The following is a 16269-nucleotide window of genomic DNA, read 5'->3' as shown; positions in this document are numbered from 1 at the left end:
TTTGACTCCGGATTCTCTTTGGTTCTCATTTAATATCTGCATAACTGCCTGATTTAATTAAATATTTGTCCAGCATCTTGTGCCAGGCAAAATTGTTTATATATGCATATTTGAGGATATAGAAATAAGCTGACTTCTATAGTGAAATCACACCTTAAAATTAAAAAACAACGTAAAATATATTTTATTAAAAAATCAGTCTTCCGACTCCCAAAATAAATTATTTCTACAGCAAGATAAACCCACTGTGCGTTATTTAAATTGCAAAAAATCTTAAAAATTTCACATTCTATCGCAATAACTCAAACACAAAGACCCTTATTCAATAACCTCACAAATTGGTAAGCATTTAAAATAAATTGTAACAAAATTCACATTGCATAAGGTGTCATAATGCTCTCAATAATTCTTTCAAAGTAACCACACTAGACCTACTTAAACGCCTCTTCCCGGATCTGTAACATTATCTAACAGCTAATGCACTTGTATGTCCCCGCTTGTTTAAAAATCCCTCTCCTATGAAACCAACACTCTCAACATATTTTCAAATCAATTTTGAAAACATATGATTATTTACTGTATTAAAATATTGCACTTTGTATTTATATCCAAAAAAAATCCTTCTTCCTAAAAATAATAACAAAATACAATAAAAGCTTTAGCTTTTCAACACCTGCTTAAAATGTAATGTTTTTTCTGTATAATTTTATTTGTAAGTTTCAGCGAGAAAGAACAATTAATTATTTGTACCTACTACTTAGTAACAAACAATACGTTAAAGATTAACATCAAACAAATGTGAGTCCATACAACAATTCATGTATTTAATTAATTGTTTCTACATACATACATATATAATTTTCAGACGTTTTAGTTTTCATGCATTAATTGGTTTTGACATTGTTGATGCTTATTTTGGATTAAGAAAGAAAGATGTTAGAAGATATCATGTAAGATTTAACTGCTATATTAATTTGAAGGATTCAATCAGGAGGAATTATCCTAGTGAATGCTGCTATGGATTTTAAAATCTATTTATTATAATCCCAGGTTCTGCAAGAATCATTGTTAGAATAAATGAAAGTCGGGTAAGTTACCCTACAACACGACATCAGAGAGATGGCGGGTTAGTTACGTACTTCGGAAAATCTATAGCTATAGCGATATACAGCACTTCGGGCTAAGCGTAAACTGCTTAATTAAATGAGAATCTTATTGAGTTGAGCCTCTTATATTCACACTGATGTCTAAAAAACAATATAAACATAAGATTATAAGCCAGTCATTACTAAACAACTTCCAAGTAATGCTGTCTGCTTGTGAAAGCAATTACAATGTATTTTAATCTATAGCGGCATGACATTTTCAAGATGTTGATGAAAATGTTTTGAAATGTTGTAAATATTTTTAAATATATCTGTCTGAATTAGCTATTCCTTTGATTTTAACATTTTCCTAAACAATTTTGGACTCTAATTCTATATAACATCCACCAATTTAGCTTTATAATGCTTCCAAATAAAGACTCAAAAATTACTCTCTTGTTAACCTAAATTATCCTTTTGTCAATTTAATCCCTTCAACTCCATATCTTTCTTCCTTAACTCCCATAAATAAGCACTATACAAATACCAAACACTTTAGAGACATAATCGTATTTACTCGACTACTTAGGACTCTGCTAGCAAAACTTAATTATCAAACAGAAAAAAATAAAGCAAAACCATACATTTTGTTAGAGAATAAGTTGTAAATATTTTAGTTATTAAATAAAAAATACTTATTATTAAAAAAAAAACTAAAACACATGAAAAACTAAATCCTTCATTAATTGTAAAAGAATGACTAAACTAGAAGAAGAACTATTTTAAATAAAACTTTTTTAATAACAAATTGACAACTTCATAAAATTTAACAAAACTATTTAATAATTTTAACTTTTTCATACGAGAAAACCAAAAATTCAAGATCTTTTGTGGCTGCTGGTGGGCGAATTTAAACAAAAAAACTTTATTTATAAATACTACTATTTAATTATTAAGAATTATAGCTAGAAAATGTTTATTACTTGTTATTATGTTATTATGTATTTTGTATATAAATTGATGTTTTGTATTTTGAGTTTGAAATTAGCTTTAGCAAATATTGGTTAATCAGTATATTGTTAATGAAATATTATTTATTTTTGCAATAAGGGAAGTACGTGTAGAAATATATTTGGATTTCTAAAAAAATATCATATAATACATGGATGAACCCGAATATATCACCCTGTCAGTTTTATTTTGACATTTGTGAAGCAAACAGAATACTCATCGACAAGCCATGGAAACCTATACTCAAGAACTTGGAACAATGTCCATTTACATCAGCTCACTTCCCTTTGTGACTTACTAAATTATCATGTTTCTGTCCCTTAAACTAAGACTTTTGCATTCTTTAGGTCGTGCAGAAAAGAACTACAGTTTCCGCCTCGTCTTCGTCATGACAACTTCTACTGGAAGAAACATTCATTCTCCTAGCAAGCGCTCCTGTTAAACAATATTCTGTCAACATAGCTATCATAATCCAGAGCCTATACCATGAGAGTCATATCAAAGACGACGTCCAAATAAGAGCATCTGGTATAAGCAGACCCATAAATTTTCCACTATATGAATAAATAACAGCATGAAAGCGGTAAACCGACGAGAAAATCAATCTCGTCATCTTGGTAACGAGAGCCAACTTTGATCAGTTCATCAGCAGTGTCATTTTCAGAATAATTCTAGGTTATAATCTCACCAGAGAGAGATATTTAATTGCATGTTCACTGTCGGTACATATTTGGATGTTCTCACCGAATATCCAACAATACCTCTACCAGTGCATACTGATATCTATTCATTACCAAACTACTTTTAAGTAATGCTAAAAATTTGGATGTTTCCATCAGAATATAATGCAGTCATTATAAAACTACTTCTAAATAATGCTACAAATTTGGATATTCTTACCCAATGTCCAGAAATACCTCAAACAGTGCACCGTCCTCTTTATGGCCGAAATTTTATCATGGACAAAGTTGCATTGATCCTATAGTCTGAAGCAGACCCTTTCCGAAATCGGGGAATATAAAAATATCTACCCAATCCAGTCGAGAACTTGGAACTATCTGTGTAGATCTCGAAATAGTTTAGTAATTACAGATTATAAAACAGTCATTACTAAACTACTTCTAAGTAGTGCTACAAATTTTGATGTTCTCACCGAATATCCAGTAATACGTCAAGCAGTGCACCGCCCTCTTTATGACCAATACTATTCTGGAAAAACTGCATTGATCCCCTTCCGAAATGTAAAAACAACTACACAACGCAGTCGAGGACTTGGAACTATCATTGTAAATCTCGAACTTGTCTACATTTGAAGACGATCCGCCTAAGGTCGATACAGACAAACTTCTGCGAAGGAAGAATATGGGAGTGCAATAGTAAGTATTCACAGCGATCACATGTTTGGTATTCCCAGAATGTTCCTCGCAGTACTGACCCAGACAGTTGATTTTAAAGCCATCAGAAGCACTTCGTAGTGCAGAAGCAAACAGCATCCTTTCGATAGTCCCGCACTAGATGGATTTACCAAGTGCCCTCCACTAAACCAGTACACTATACATTTGTAAGGACTTAATCAGGACAGTTTGGAGTCTAGATTAATTCCCAGATACTTCTCAATGTCCGAAAGTCCGAGTAACATCCCATTGAGGAACGGTAGTGGGTATCTTGTACTTTCTCAAAAAGAGTACAAGTTGAGTTTTCCCAGGATTCACACTATTGCTCAAGCGGCTAAGTTTACTTTGTAAAGCTTGTAAACGTTGCGTGGGCGTCGCCATGTACTTCCCGGAAACTTTCACATACACAACTGTTGTAAACATCATTGAATCAAGTTCCACGAGCAAGATGTTAATGACAAGATTTCATAGGCGAGTCGGTAAAACGCTCTTACTGTGGAATGCTCCGGTTTGCTACCCTTTAGTATTCCCTATATTAGAGATAAAGACTGTATTTTTCGGAAGTTTCCCTATGAAGCGAACAATCGATTGGTCTATATCCAATTCTGCCCAAAGCCGGTTTCTCATTATTAAAGACCCTTCAATATCACATAAGGCCACCAATGTAGATTCCTTTCCTTATTCGTGAACTCGGAAAATTATCGATAGGTTCCTTTCTTTAAAGCAGGCCGCTAAACGATAATGGTATACAATATAATGTAACAAACAATTGCAGGTCTATAACCAAGTAAAATATATTTGCAGTCAATCCTAAACTATTTATCTTGCTGGAGCAAAAAGCAATTTTTTGTCTATTACTTGATATTCAGCATGAAGATAGACTGCCGCCAGTGATGTTCCTTATATAAATGACGTTGATTACAACATCATCAACAGCATAGGAATCTTTCTGCCTTGATGTACCAAGGAGTTTGACACAGTATTCAGTTTCAGATTACACAAAAGCTCCTATTTTATTACCCCGTTATAGACCAAATAAGCGATCCGCAATAGAGATATAGCGATTGATGTTTGAAGTCAACCCGGAGTAAAAAGTCACTGTCACTTTCGCAGTTGCATTCCTTGATATTGAAGCTAAGGATAGTAAATCCTATCCCAAGATATTAGGTTGAATCCATCTTGTAATTTCTCTTAAAGAGAACAAGTTTTATTTTTCTGAGATCTAAGACAACATACTACCATGACAGTCCAAGGATGTTGGTATATAATTCAATTTCTGATAAGACAAAGAAGCTGAGTGAATACGCTCTATGGTGTCCCTTTTTTTACTAATCAAGTAATATTCGAATAACCGAAAACTTAGGCGAACATAGCGAATGGTGTTTGCAACTCTTTCCAATATTCATTCCATGATATAAGTTTGAAGATCAACTTACAATATTGGATGATAACAAGTTATTGGACTCTATCAGTATGATTGATCTCGTAAAGAGAAGAAGTTATTCTGAGGTTTACGATAACACCGCTCATTTGGAGATATTAACTTGACAGATTCCAAGAATGCCCCTCATATAAATGACGTTGATGCAGAACATACTTTCCTATTGATACGCAGACCCGATAAAGCCACAATTATCGTGGCTAGGGTGATGATGCTGAATGACCTCTGGATGTACCTGAATTTTTTATTTGAATATTATATATAAACTAACACCCATATGCATAAACAGTTTATAAATTTATCAAAAGTTTATAAAACAAAATTTCCATGCAAAATCTGTTTCATAAACCTTTGATAAAATTATAAACTGTTTATGCATATGGGTGTAAGTACCTAATAGCTCATGTAGAGTAATATCTGCTGATTACTCTCCATATAATTAAGACAGCTTAATATATAATCCGCTGGTTCATCAAGTTCTTTCGAGTTATATAGCATAACACAAAGTAAAAAAAGCTTTTTAATAATTTGTGATACATGATCACATCATACTGACCACTAATTTGTCTCGTGTAAATAACTCTAGAAAGACTGGGGATATTTACTATTTTTTTGAAAGTACAATGTGTGAAATTTCCAACTGGTTAATACTAATGATAAGTTTTGCATCCTGCATAATACAACAATTATAAATGTTACAATATGATATTACATTTTCAATACTACCTCTTTTTCAAAATTAATCTTTTAAAATCCAAATATTTACCAACGTATACTTCTCTTTAATATTGCGCAATTTTATAAAAGTATACCTAAGTTGCATGATTTTATTTATTAAAACCTATTAATTTTTAAATATTTCTCTAATATTTGTAGTAATTGTAGTATTATTTCCCTGTAATATATTATTTTCTCTTATTTTTTGTAGAGCACCCCTTAGTAAACCGCTTTAATTAGATACAAATAACCAAATTTTAAAATTCTAAAAAAATAGCATTTTTCAAACACTTCTATGTTTTTATATGTTTTATACTTTCTTTAACTAAAAAAATTCTTAAATGTTTATTTATAATTTCGAAAAAAAAACTAGAAAAATAACATATTGTCTATTTAAAACAAAATCTTTAACAAAACCAAAAAATCTTTACTAATATTTTAAAACTTTCTTTTCTATTCTCTTTTGCTTTCATGAACCCCTAGGTTCACCCTCACCTCGCAAAAAGCGCAACAATTCTACACCGGTTAAGAAAAATGCTGCCGAAAAGAAACAAATTCTTCAACAATTAGTTTCACCAGCCGCTCAACAGGCCAAGCCTAAAGTAAGTTTGGGAGAATTAATCTCTATGTCGGAGAATCGTTTAAGAGCCAGCAATGTGGATTCGGAGAGTGATCTTAAAGAAACCACATTTTCGGAAAATACCGTTTCCTTAACTTCGGCCACCGTGGAGAGAGCCATTAACGATCCGAAACTGGAAAAGAAGGTGACATTTGCCCGTTTGCTGAATAAAGTTTCAGCTGAAATGAGTTCAGGGTCCGAGGTAGATATAGGAACAATGGCGGTAAGCTTAATTTGTTTTAAGCTATCGTCCCAAATTCCCTTTTATATGTTAACCCAATTTTATTTTTGTTTACTAATTTTATTAATAATTTAATCTTTTTTTATCGTTTACTTTTTTTTAACTTTGAAATTTACCAACAAGGGCAATGATTCTCAGGCAAAAACAAAGAGTCATTATATACGGACTCCAAACAACCCTGAAGAAGAGAATGAAGCTTTTCTTTAAACATTCAAAACGAAAAACAAAGTATAACCAAACAAAGAGAGAGAAAAAATCCTCATTATTACAAAATCAATTTGTTTAAAAAGCACTCTTTTCAAAAATTTTGCATTCTATTAGAAATTTCATGCTGCACTACTTCAATCATTCTATCGATCTTTCAACAACATATTTCATAGCGTAGACACCAACCAACCAAACGATCATCTCTTCACGTACACACAATTTGTAGCTGAAACAAACACTTTACTACACTCTCAACTGTTTGTCTGGGAATCACCCTGTGTTGAAATTGTCTTCTTAATTTTATAAACGTTTCTTAAAACCAAATCAATTTATTAATATTTGTATATTGCTTTGAAATTTAATTGATATTAGAATTGCTACTCAAGTGACTAAATTCCTAAATTCCTAGGTGGTTTATAACCATGAAAAGAAGCCAATAAATATTGGAAGCTTATTTTTTTAGACTCAGAATTTTTCAGTGTTATGAAATTTACACTAGACTTTCGGATCGCCATCGCACGGTGAACTGTAGGGTCGATCGAAGGTAAGAAATCGGAATCGTCTACTACTGTTCCTATTGCAAAATTATATAAAAACGAATCTTAGAGGAGACATCGGCTAAAATAATTAAATTTTTGACCAGCATGTTAGAATACAAGATGAAATACAGGGTGTCAAAATTGGCCTCTAACAACCTCTGAGTGAGAAAACTTTGTTCAACTTGTAACATGTACAAATATTTTCTTTCTAAATTCGGCTCTACATTCGTTCATGCAGCATTTTAAAATTGGACCAGTAGTTTTGAAGATTCAGATTTATTGCTACTACAACGATCGACACCACTGAGCGATGACGCGATCCAAAAGGTCTGCCACATCCTAGTGAAATTAAGCTTTGAAGACATCGGTAGATTTCAGCTTATTGAAATAGACCAGCGGCTTTAGAAAACACTCTAAAGTCTATCAGGTTCAAATCGCGCCCTGAATAAGTCTATGCAGAATCTCATTAATTAATTTTGTTCCAAAAAATAAGACCATTTCCAAAGAATAAGATGGGTTTTGTTCCAACGTTTAGACCACATTTTTATAAATCTTTTTAGATAAAGAATCTAGTTGAGTATATCATTATAAACCAATTCAATCTTTGCAAATCTCGGAATTTCCTCGAGAAAGATGAGTTTAATTTTCGTGGAACAAATCCCAGTTTTTGTTTCAATGTTTAGGAGCAATTCTTCGAATTTTAACCAACAAATACTTAAGTCGCACTTAAAAACTTTTTAGCTAAAAAATCAAAAAAACAGTATTTTGTAGCTCTTTAGAGGAGGAACTTAGTTGTCAGAATATTGTTTAAAATTTTCGTGGAATTAATCTCGACTTTTATACCAAAATTTAAGCCACCTTTATGCAAATCCCCGAATTTAATCCAACAAATGCTTAAGTCGCACTTAAGCACTTTATTGCTATAGAAAAAATATGTATAATTGTCTTGAGTAGAAAGAAGACTTTGTAAATAACAACTGGCCTTTTTAACTAAATAACCAACATTTCTTCTTGCAAACAGACAACTCGTAATTCTAGTGCTCTTAGCCTGCCAACTGACTTACAAATGCGAGCAAGTTCTATGCCACCATCACCCTGCACCAACGAAATGCGTTCACCTCATAGCACATCATCTACGCACGGCAGTGACTCATTTTCAAGTTCCGACTTGGCATTAACCGATTTTGGTCTGCGTTCAATACAAACCAGTGGCAGTGAAATGGGCAGTACGAATAACAATCAGCTCAGTGGCTTGCCGTCGGGCATGCCGACACGCTGTCGCATCGGCTCGCCAGCGCGTCCCAAAGTCTCCAGTGCCGACTCAATACTCGCCATGTTTCGTAATTTCGCCAATGCGGCTGGAAATGCATCGAATACAACAACTAATACAATGCCTTCAACGACCTCGGTCTTTGTGTCGCCCTCAACAACGCCCACCGTCTCGAGTCCACAGGACGATGCACCGGGTGATGATGAATCTTCCACATCGTCAATGCACACACCGGTTAGTTTCTCCAGTGGTGCTCCCGACTCACCGGTGTTCTATCGTCAAACCACCATCGAAGTGCCTGTATTAGATGTTCTCAATGCGCACAAATCATCGGCGACCTCGTCGGCGTCGTCGTCCTCATCGTCGAATCTATTGCACCCACCGACAATATTGCTTGAAATACCGAGCATTAACAATAAGTGTCTGTCGCCCATACGAGAGATGCCCACGCCAATGCCATCGCCAGCTTTAACACCGATAATGCCGCGACCTCAACGCTCGAATAGTCCCATATTCCAAGAGGATCCATCATCGGGTGGGGACTTTAGTGATGATGATAAGAGTGATCATAGTGATACACAGTTATCGGTGAGTATGGTAAAGTAGGAATATTTTACAAAACAAATCTTTTCGTATTTAATATTTCATTTTCGTGCAAAAAATTTTAGTTTACTTAGAAGAAATGTGAGATATATCAGCACATTATTAGGCAGATCATGCTATTTGGATGGTGAAAATCTAATTTTAATATGTTAAATTTGTCTCACATATTTTAGATTATTTTTAGTTTTAAGTTCTGGTCCATTATCATATGCAGCTAGTTTTTCATAGGCATTATACAACCTGGACATCATCTACATATATTGCTAAAGCGATATTTTTTTCTATTTGAAACTGAAAAAATCGTCAATGTTCAAAACTAAAATTAATGTTTACACTAATTTAAAATACCATTTCTCAAAATGTTTGACCAATTCGTTGCTGAGCTGGATTATAGGACAAAAAGGTCTTTTTTACAAGATTTTTTTCGAAACGGTAGGAATAATGGTTAAGACTTATGAAATCTTCCAACTAGTAGCCAACATCGCACAGTGGATTAAAAACATTTTATTTTGGAAATAATTCGGTAGATCGTGAACGATATGTACATATATATAATAATGGAATTTTAACACAGTCAGGGTTAGGCGTTTCTGAGATTTGTATATGCATGGATTCATAGCTGGAACGGTTGTTATTGGGCGGCCCCAAGTTGGTCGCAACGAGCCTTCAAAATTTAAAAAAAAAATCAACAAAATTTTATTTATTATCCAAATGTCAAAATAGTATTTGAAAATGTCTTATGTAATCTATGCTTATATGTGTAGGTTATCTCTTTTAGTTCAAGCGATATTTGAGGAGCCGCATAACAAAAGTTACTTTTTTGAAAACCTAAAAATTTTGGAAAATTGATTTCTTCTAGAAGATTTCAACCCAAATATTATAAAAATACCAAAAAATCAATTTGTAAAAAAATTCGAAAAAGTACCTTTTGTTCTGCGGCTCCTCATTTAGTTTATTCATTTGATTTTTTTGATGAGACATTCCTACTTAGGTTCGGAAAATGAGTCTGTTATATTTCAGCTAAAATTTTATATAAAACGTGGAGAAGTTCTGTAGGATCCCCACGTTCTAAAGTTGACAATAATACCAAATATTTCTTATAGCAACCCTTCAGGAAACTCTCAAACATTTCATTCTCTTGAAATTTTTAAAGTGTAAAATTACATTTAGATATGTATCTCCAATCGTCCACGATCTACCAAATTATTTCAGAATAAAATTATTTCCGCCTCTGTGTACCATTGCACTCTTAAATGTGAACTTTTCTTTAAAATTAGTCTGAGGACCAACTATCCAAAGCAGATTAGAGAATGAATCCTACTTGAATTCTCCTTAATTCTTGACTAAAAATTATTCTTAAAGATCTAGACACTAAAAGTTGTTCGTACCAGTCAAGTTCTTTCATATGACTTAAAAAACTCGGAATTTTTTCAATTTTTTAGCTTTTATTTTGAAACATTTGTACAATATGAATTTGTTCAAATTATTGGCCATTGTTAGCTATGACCTTTTTCGATCTTTATGGCAACATATGGATTCCGATCCAAGAACGAATCAAGCCAATATCGGATACTCTGTTCCAAAGTGAAGTGTATCCCAGAGAGAGCGTTCTACATCGATAGAAACAAATAGTAGTCGGACGGGCACGGTCTGAACTATAAGGCGGGTGAGGCAAAACTTTCCAACCACTTCATTCTAAATAATGTGGCTGAGCTTTGTCATGATGGAATATTACAATTTCATGTCTAACCGCATATTCTGGACGTTTATCGGCCAATGCTCACTCCAAACGAATCAGTTACGTTCGGTACATGTTGCAATTGATAGCCTGTTCAGATACTGAGAATTTCCTTACCACAATGGTAAGCTTCACATATGATCTCCGGCCCGGGCTTCACATATGATATCTTACGCTTGGGGTTATCGTAATGGATCCATTTTTCATCGCAAGTAATGATTCGGTGCAAAAATTTTCTTTCATACACAGAGAAAACAGATTCGTGATAGCAACCGAATTTGTTGCCAATCGAATGATTCTACTTTAGTGACCTAATTTTACAGTTGATAGCTGTCATATTGCTGAAACTACATTTGTCGAATTGACTGCCATTTATTCAGTTTGTTAAGCGAAATTAGCATGGATATAACGTTCAACAATAAGTGGAAATGATAAACTTATTTTATCGAAATAGGTGTTCTGTTCGGGCAACGTTCTTGGCCCATTTCTGGAAAAAATAAATAAATTTGTCAAATTTTGGACGATACCAATCCACATGAGATACAAGAGCGTCGAATACTTCCCGAAAAAGTGACTGTTTGCTGTGGATTTTAAGGTTGCGGCGAATCGGTCCATACTACTATGAGAACGATGTAGACCAGGCTATCACCGTCAACAGCGAGCGCTATAGGTCAATGATTACCAACTTCTTTTAGTCTGAATTGGTTGATATGGACCCCAACAACATGTGGTTTCAACATGACGGCGCTACGTACACACAGCTCATGCCACGGCATGGTCATCTCACGTAGAGGTGATATGAACTGGCTACCTAGATTTTGCGATTTGATCTCGTTTATTAAGTCACAGGTCTATGAGAATAATCCACAAACCACAGTGGCCCAACATAATCAATGCCATCGGTCAAATTCAGTCTGATTTATGAGCCGGAGTCATGGAAAAGTTGACATTTCGGATGCGAGCCACCAAGAAAAGCCGCGATGGACATTTCCACGATGTTATATTCCACATATAATAGATAGTCCTTTCAAATTAATAAAAAAATTTTGATAATATCTCACACACATTTAGTTTTATTTATTTTAAAAGATAGGACACCGACACCGTACATGGATCTAAACAAGATCAGAAAAAACTTAATGCCTATATATTCGATTTTCACTCTTTGATATAAATTTACAACCGATCGCACAAATGTTTCTCCTATAAAGTTTTCTGTTTTGCACTTAAGATATTCTCGCTGTTTTGGGCCCGATTTGTTACTCTTAATATATAATAAAGAACTTTAGCTAGATTTTATCCACCACAAAGAATTCAAGTAGTGATGTTCTAAAAAAAAGTCATAGAAAATCGAAGAAAATTACGCTTTAGAATCACTTCATCACATATTTTCATATAACCCAACTAACTAATTAATAAAGCTTTTATGTTGCCTAAGGTATACTAACTACATACCTTTACTTATAACAAATTTACTTACTTAATATTTCCCAGGTTGATTCGGATTGCGGTATTGTTATAGAGTTTGGCAAAATGCATGAAATACGAAGATGGTTCAGTTGAAAGGCAATAAATGAATTATTTTGTTGAATATTAAAAAATATGTTGTTCAAAGTTCTTTTGCAAAAATCCTTTCCAAAAGCTAGTTTACATATATAAAACAGATAGTGACACTAAATGCTTTAAAATTCTTAACACACTTGTTGTTTGCCACACACTCACACAATGTATAAATTCTAATGGATTTCTTTTCCCTTTTTCTAATCTTCTAATTCAAAGGAAAAACTGAGAATTGGTCTGCAACGTGAAAAATCCCGTCAACATGATTCGGATGTGGAGACAACACCGACCGATACCACCACAACATCGATGGCGAACTTGAATAAGCCTATTATTGGTGGGCTCAACTATAAGATACCCAAACTGAGTTTAACGCCAGCCATTGCAGCCGCACCCATGCAAACACCCGCCATTACCATAGACATAGAACCCCCCACCCCAGAGGAAAAACAAGCCAGACCCAGAGATCTGATTATTCCCACACTGACCGTAGAACAACCCAGTCCAACGAAGAATCGCCATCCAATGATTATATTTCCGGGATCACCACCACCACAACGAGCCAGCATAGGTGAAACCAGTTTTATGTTTCCAAATAAACAACAACAAAAAAGGTATACAAGTAGAGACACAATGGTACCACATTTACTGTTCACTGTGTTCACAACTCTAGGTTGTTTTGTATGGCGCTCAGAAATCTCTTACTCCAAATTCAAACATTCTTCCATTAACTAAACTAGTTTTTTTTTAACAAATAATTAACCATAACTTTAACTAATTTTACAAACTGTTTGTTACCTTTTTAAGTACATATGTAATTTTGAGTTTTGTTTTGGTACCAAGTTAACATTTATAGTATATTTACATGAAGAGTACTCTTTTATGGTAGAAAGTGCTTGATTTCATTTGATTTCTATATGATTTTTGTTAATGTATATTCTTTTCTTTAGTATTCTTTATTTAGAAACTTGTACTCGTAGCTCCATACATGCCTTCGTAGAGCCTAGATGAAGTTTTGACTAAATACTTACAAACTTACTACATAATACAATAAATACATTTGAACTTGCAACATGTTGTGTTTCCTCTTTGTATATAATTTTATGTTTAAACAATATTTCCAAAAAATAAAAAAAATAAACTCTCTTTGCCTTTAACTATCTGTCTCTAATGCTTGCAGTTTCTGAGCTAGTTGACAGTTTTACAATAATTTGTGAAAATCTCTAATTGTAGGCTCCTAAAACAATTTGAGAAACCAACTTCTTTGGATTTCCCATTTGCACCGCCTACGATAACGGTAACAGCGAATATGAGCGAACTGGAATCGGACACAGAACCACTGTCACCCGCTCCGAAAACTGGTGTCAGTGGGGGTTTAATGCCTCCCAATCCGGTGGGCATGTGTTACCTAAGTCCGTTTACCATGTGTACTCGAGCGGATCGCACCATATCCGAGAGTAATCTTAGCTCATCGGGTTACTCGAGCATGGCTAGTCCGGGACCAAGCCGTTGTGGCTCCAGTAATCCCCTTTACCCCAATGAAATGGATGAACCGGGCAGTGGCCACACGGGACCTGGTCTCTCTTTGCATGTCAATCTATTGAATCGTCGTAAATCGTCCGTTCTGCCCAGCTGCAAAGAGAACGTAAGCAATGGCAAGTATACGGGTCCAACGGCAGGTGCCAACACCGATCGTTTGCATACGCACCGTCCTCGCTCTGATTCGGAAACTTTTTCCGATGACATACTCATAGAGTCCAATGACGAGGGCATAGGCACAGATCATGTTGACGAAAAGTTGGATGACACCCGCATAAGTTCGCGTCGCTTTGACATGTTTCTAGACGATGAGATACTGATCGAAGTCGATGAACCGCCCTCAACATCAGCGCCACTGTTAGGTGGCAACAACTTGCTGAGCACCAATTGTGGCCCCCAAATGGCACAACTACAACTGCCTTCTATTGTGATACAAATCGATGGTTGCGGTGATAAGACCCTATCACCGGTTTCCTCGCGTTCCGAAAGTCCTCTAAGTGAGCGGGCCGGCATAGGACGTTTCTCGCCTCACTTCTACGGACGCAAAGATCAACTGCCATTCACGGACTCCGATGGTTTGTATGATTTTCCATCGTCCGATGGCAAAGGCGCCTCGGTGCACACGTTTTCGCATCAACGCCGCAGCAGCAGCAAGAAACGAGAACGCAAATCCTCCAAGTGCTCGTCGACTCAGTCGCCCACGAAACAACAATTGGATTTGCCATCCAAAGAGTCGTTGAACACTTCATCCACGCCCACTAGTATAACACATGTTTGCAACAAGCATTGCCATTCACATCACCATCCATGCCCTGCCGTTACGGTCTCTACACGTAAGAGCCCCAAAAGGCGTTTGCTAAATCGCCACCCGGTGGCCAGTAGTTCCTCCTCGTCGGAAAGTTTGAATTCAGCAAAGGAGCTGACCGTAAGACCTTTGCCTAGGCGTAAGTTTGTTATTATTATGATTTGTGTGTTTTAGAGGATTTTAATTGTGAGTTTTCTTTAATTTAAGGACTTAATTCGCCCAATCGTGAGAAGAAACCCCGCAAACAAGAAAGCCTAAGCGAAGATGAGGTGGCCGATGTAAGTGATTTTAAACAAATTTATGATATTAGGCAAATATTCATTTGTTGCATAAATTTCTTTAGTCTATTTTAAGGCGCATTTCACCCAGCATTGTTAAAGAAGATGAATCGGCCAGACCTAAGTGTAAAATTAATCGTTTAAGGGCCATAGGAAATCAAATAAGGTAGGTTTGAAGTCATATTTATTTATCAAGAATTCTTCAGTGTTTATTAAAATTTAAGATTTAAGACACTAATAGGGTTTGAACTGTTAAATAAATTCAAAATTTTTGCAAAATCAAGTCTTTAAATTAATTTTTCTTCTTACCAAACCATTTAGTTTATATTTCTGCTATCTTCTTTTTCAGATTCCTAAGACGCTTAGAAAAATCCATAAAAACCCGCGAACGTATTGTCTCACCTTCTGACAGTTGTCCTGAAGAAAATACCGACGACATGGATTCACCACAGGCCTCTTCACCGCTCTTGCAACCAACCTCACCCAGTAAAACACGTTTGGCTTTGTGTCGACAAAAACGTCTTCCGAGTGGGACATATGGTATAACAGCGGCAGCATTAAACTCCAGCAATTGGAAGGGCATGGATCGTAGTTTGATTGGAGATGACTTAAATAGCGATTAAGTTAAAAAAACACACACAAAATATAAGGAAAACTAAAGTAATTTTTAAATTGGAAAACCGTAAATAGTGCGAGTAGTTTAAAATTGTAAATTGTATATAGATAAAGTTTTTTTTTAATATAAATAAAAACGAAACGTTAAGCTCTTAGATAATAAGATTCACTAAAATCCCCTCTCTCACAGACACACACACATATATACAACTCATTCACTCTCACTGACGTAATGGAATTGATATTTCTCTTTAGCTCTATTTAAACTTTGATCGATCACTTTGTGTTATTTACTTCTTTTAGGCTACCAAAATTAATATTAAATTTTAGTCATGTAGTTAAATTAAATTATTTTTGCAAAAATGCACTTTTTTTAGATAAATAAAATCAATTTATAAATATGTATTTATGTATATGTAGCTGTTTAATTGTATGGGTAAAATGTTATTAAAAATTACCATTAAATGTTGTGACAAATTTTTACATTTTAAATTACATACAGTAGAAACACAAAGAATGTAACACTTTTTAATACTATGTAGTTGATTATTTGCTCTTCTAAGTTTTTTTCTAGTCCAAGTAAGAAGTTTCCATAAAAATTTAAACA

The 16269-nt window shown here is 34.7% G+C and overlaps 1 protein-coding gene across 1 annotated transcript in view; it reads left to right on the top strand.

Moving 5' to 3' along the window:
• Positions 1 to 15676, top strand: part of LOC135958499 (uncharacterized) — a 106825-nt gene extending 91149 nt beyond the window's left edge. The window contains exons 20-26 of the mRNA XM_065509406.1: positions 6132 to 6469; positions 8276 to 9112; positions 12645 to 13039; positions 13659 to 14908; positions 14977 to 15047; positions 15113 to 15213; positions 15397 to 15676. Of these exons, the coding sequence (XP_065365478.1) occupies positions 6132 to 6469; positions 8276 to 9112; positions 12645 to 13039; positions 13659 to 14908; positions 14977 to 15047; positions 15113 to 15213; positions 15397 to 15670 (3266 nt within the window). The 3' untranslated portion in view covers positions 15671 to 15676. The remainder of the gene's footprint in view (positions 1 to 6131; positions 6470 to 8275; positions 9113 to 12644; positions 13040 to 13658; positions 14909 to 14976; positions 15048 to 15112; positions 15214 to 15396) is intronic.
• The last annotated feature ends 593 nt before the right edge of the window (positions 15677 to 16269 follow it).

The sequence above is a fragment of the Calliphora vicina genome, chromosome 4, assembly GCF_958450345.1.
Source record: "Calliphora vicina chromosome 4, idCalVici1.1, whole genome shotgun sequence".
NCBI lineage: Eukaryota > Metazoa > Arthropoda > Insecta > Diptera > Calliphoridae > Calliphora > Calliphora vicina.
Note: the sequence above shows the minus strand (reverse complement) of the source record. Positions and strands in the feature narration are given on the sequence as shown.